This window comes from Crocodylus porosus, unplaced genomic scaffold (genome assembly GCF_001723895.1).
Source record: "Crocodylus porosus isolate Cpor-Errol unplaced genomic scaffold, CroPor_comp1, whole genome shotgun sequence".
In the NCBI taxonomy this organism is placed as follows: domain Eukaryota; kingdom Metazoa; phylum Chordata; order Crocodylia; family Crocodylidae; genus Crocodylus; species Crocodylus porosus.
This window is the reverse complement of record NW_017728931.1, coordinates 47,648,567-47,649,519: the sequence shown is the minus strand read 5'-3', so window position 1 is coordinate 47,649,519 and position 953 is coordinate 47,648,567. Positions and strand designations below refer to the sequence as shown.

The 953-nt window shown below is 71.4% G+C and overlaps 1 protein-coding gene across 1 annotated transcript in view; it reads right to left on the bottom strand.

Annotated features, from left to right (window-relative positions):
* BTBD11 (BTB domain containing 11) overlaps positions 1-953 on the bottom strand; it is a 289,139-nt gene that overhangs the window by 287,584 nt on the left and 602 nt on the right. The window contains exon 2 of the mRNA XM_019544797.1: positions 385-953. This exon is cut by the window's right edge and continues 36 nt beyond it. Coding sequence (XP_019400342.1) covers positions 385-953 — 569 coding nt within the window. The remainder of the gene's footprint in view (positions 1-384) is intronic.

Genomic DNA, 953 nt, shown 5'->3' with positions numbered 1-953 from the left:
CCACAGCAGCAAGGCTGGGGGACAGCGCTGTGGGTGGTACAGGGGGACACCTATAGCACTCAGTCCTGGGGTTGTGCCCCGCCATAGCACTCACTGTGCCAAGGCTGGGGGGATCCCCCTATGCCACCCACTGTGCCAGGGCCGGGGGACAGAACTGTGTCCCCCTGTACCACCCACAGCAGCAAGGCTGGGGGACAGGGCTGTGCCCCCCTATACCACTCAGTCCTGGGGCTGTGCCCCCCATTGCACTCACTGTGCCAAGGCTGGGGGGACCCCCCTATGCCAGGCTCTGTGCCAGGGCTGGGGGACAGGACTGTGCCGCCCGTCCTGTCCTTCGTGCCAGGCCGGGGAGGGCTGCAGCTGCGCGCAGGGCGGGGGACTCACCGCTGGCGTTCTTGCCGCAGACGAGGTGCTGGTAGGGCTGCAGGAGGCCCCAGAGCTCCGCGTCGTTGCTGACCGTCTGCTCCAGCGCCTCCAGGGTGAAGCGGGGCGCTTCCCCGGTGCTGCTGCCGCTGCTCTCCTTGTCCTTGTCGGCCGCGGCCCCCGAGCCCCGCGGCTGGGGCAGGGGCAGGGGCTGGGGCTGGGGCTGGGGCAGGGCCAGGACCCGGGCGTGCACGTCTCGGAAGAGGCTCTCCATGCCAGCGGCCAGGTAGATGGCGGCGTGCTCGTGGATGCGCAGGGCCACGCGGCTGTCCACCATCCAGCGGTAGAACTTGCCCACGGAGAAGGCGAGCCCGCAGCGCGCGGACTTGCCGCGGCTGAAGCGGTCCCCGCCGCTGCCGCTCATGTTGTAGAGCGACAGGGCGCCGAGCGCGGCCGCCGTGCAGCGCGGCGCCAGGCTCCAGCCCAGCACCACCTCCATGGCGCTCTGCACCTCGTGCTTGGTGCACTTGGCGAGGCGCAGGCTGAGGCGCTGCGCCTCGCGGGCCAGCCGGATCAGCGCCCGGCTCAGC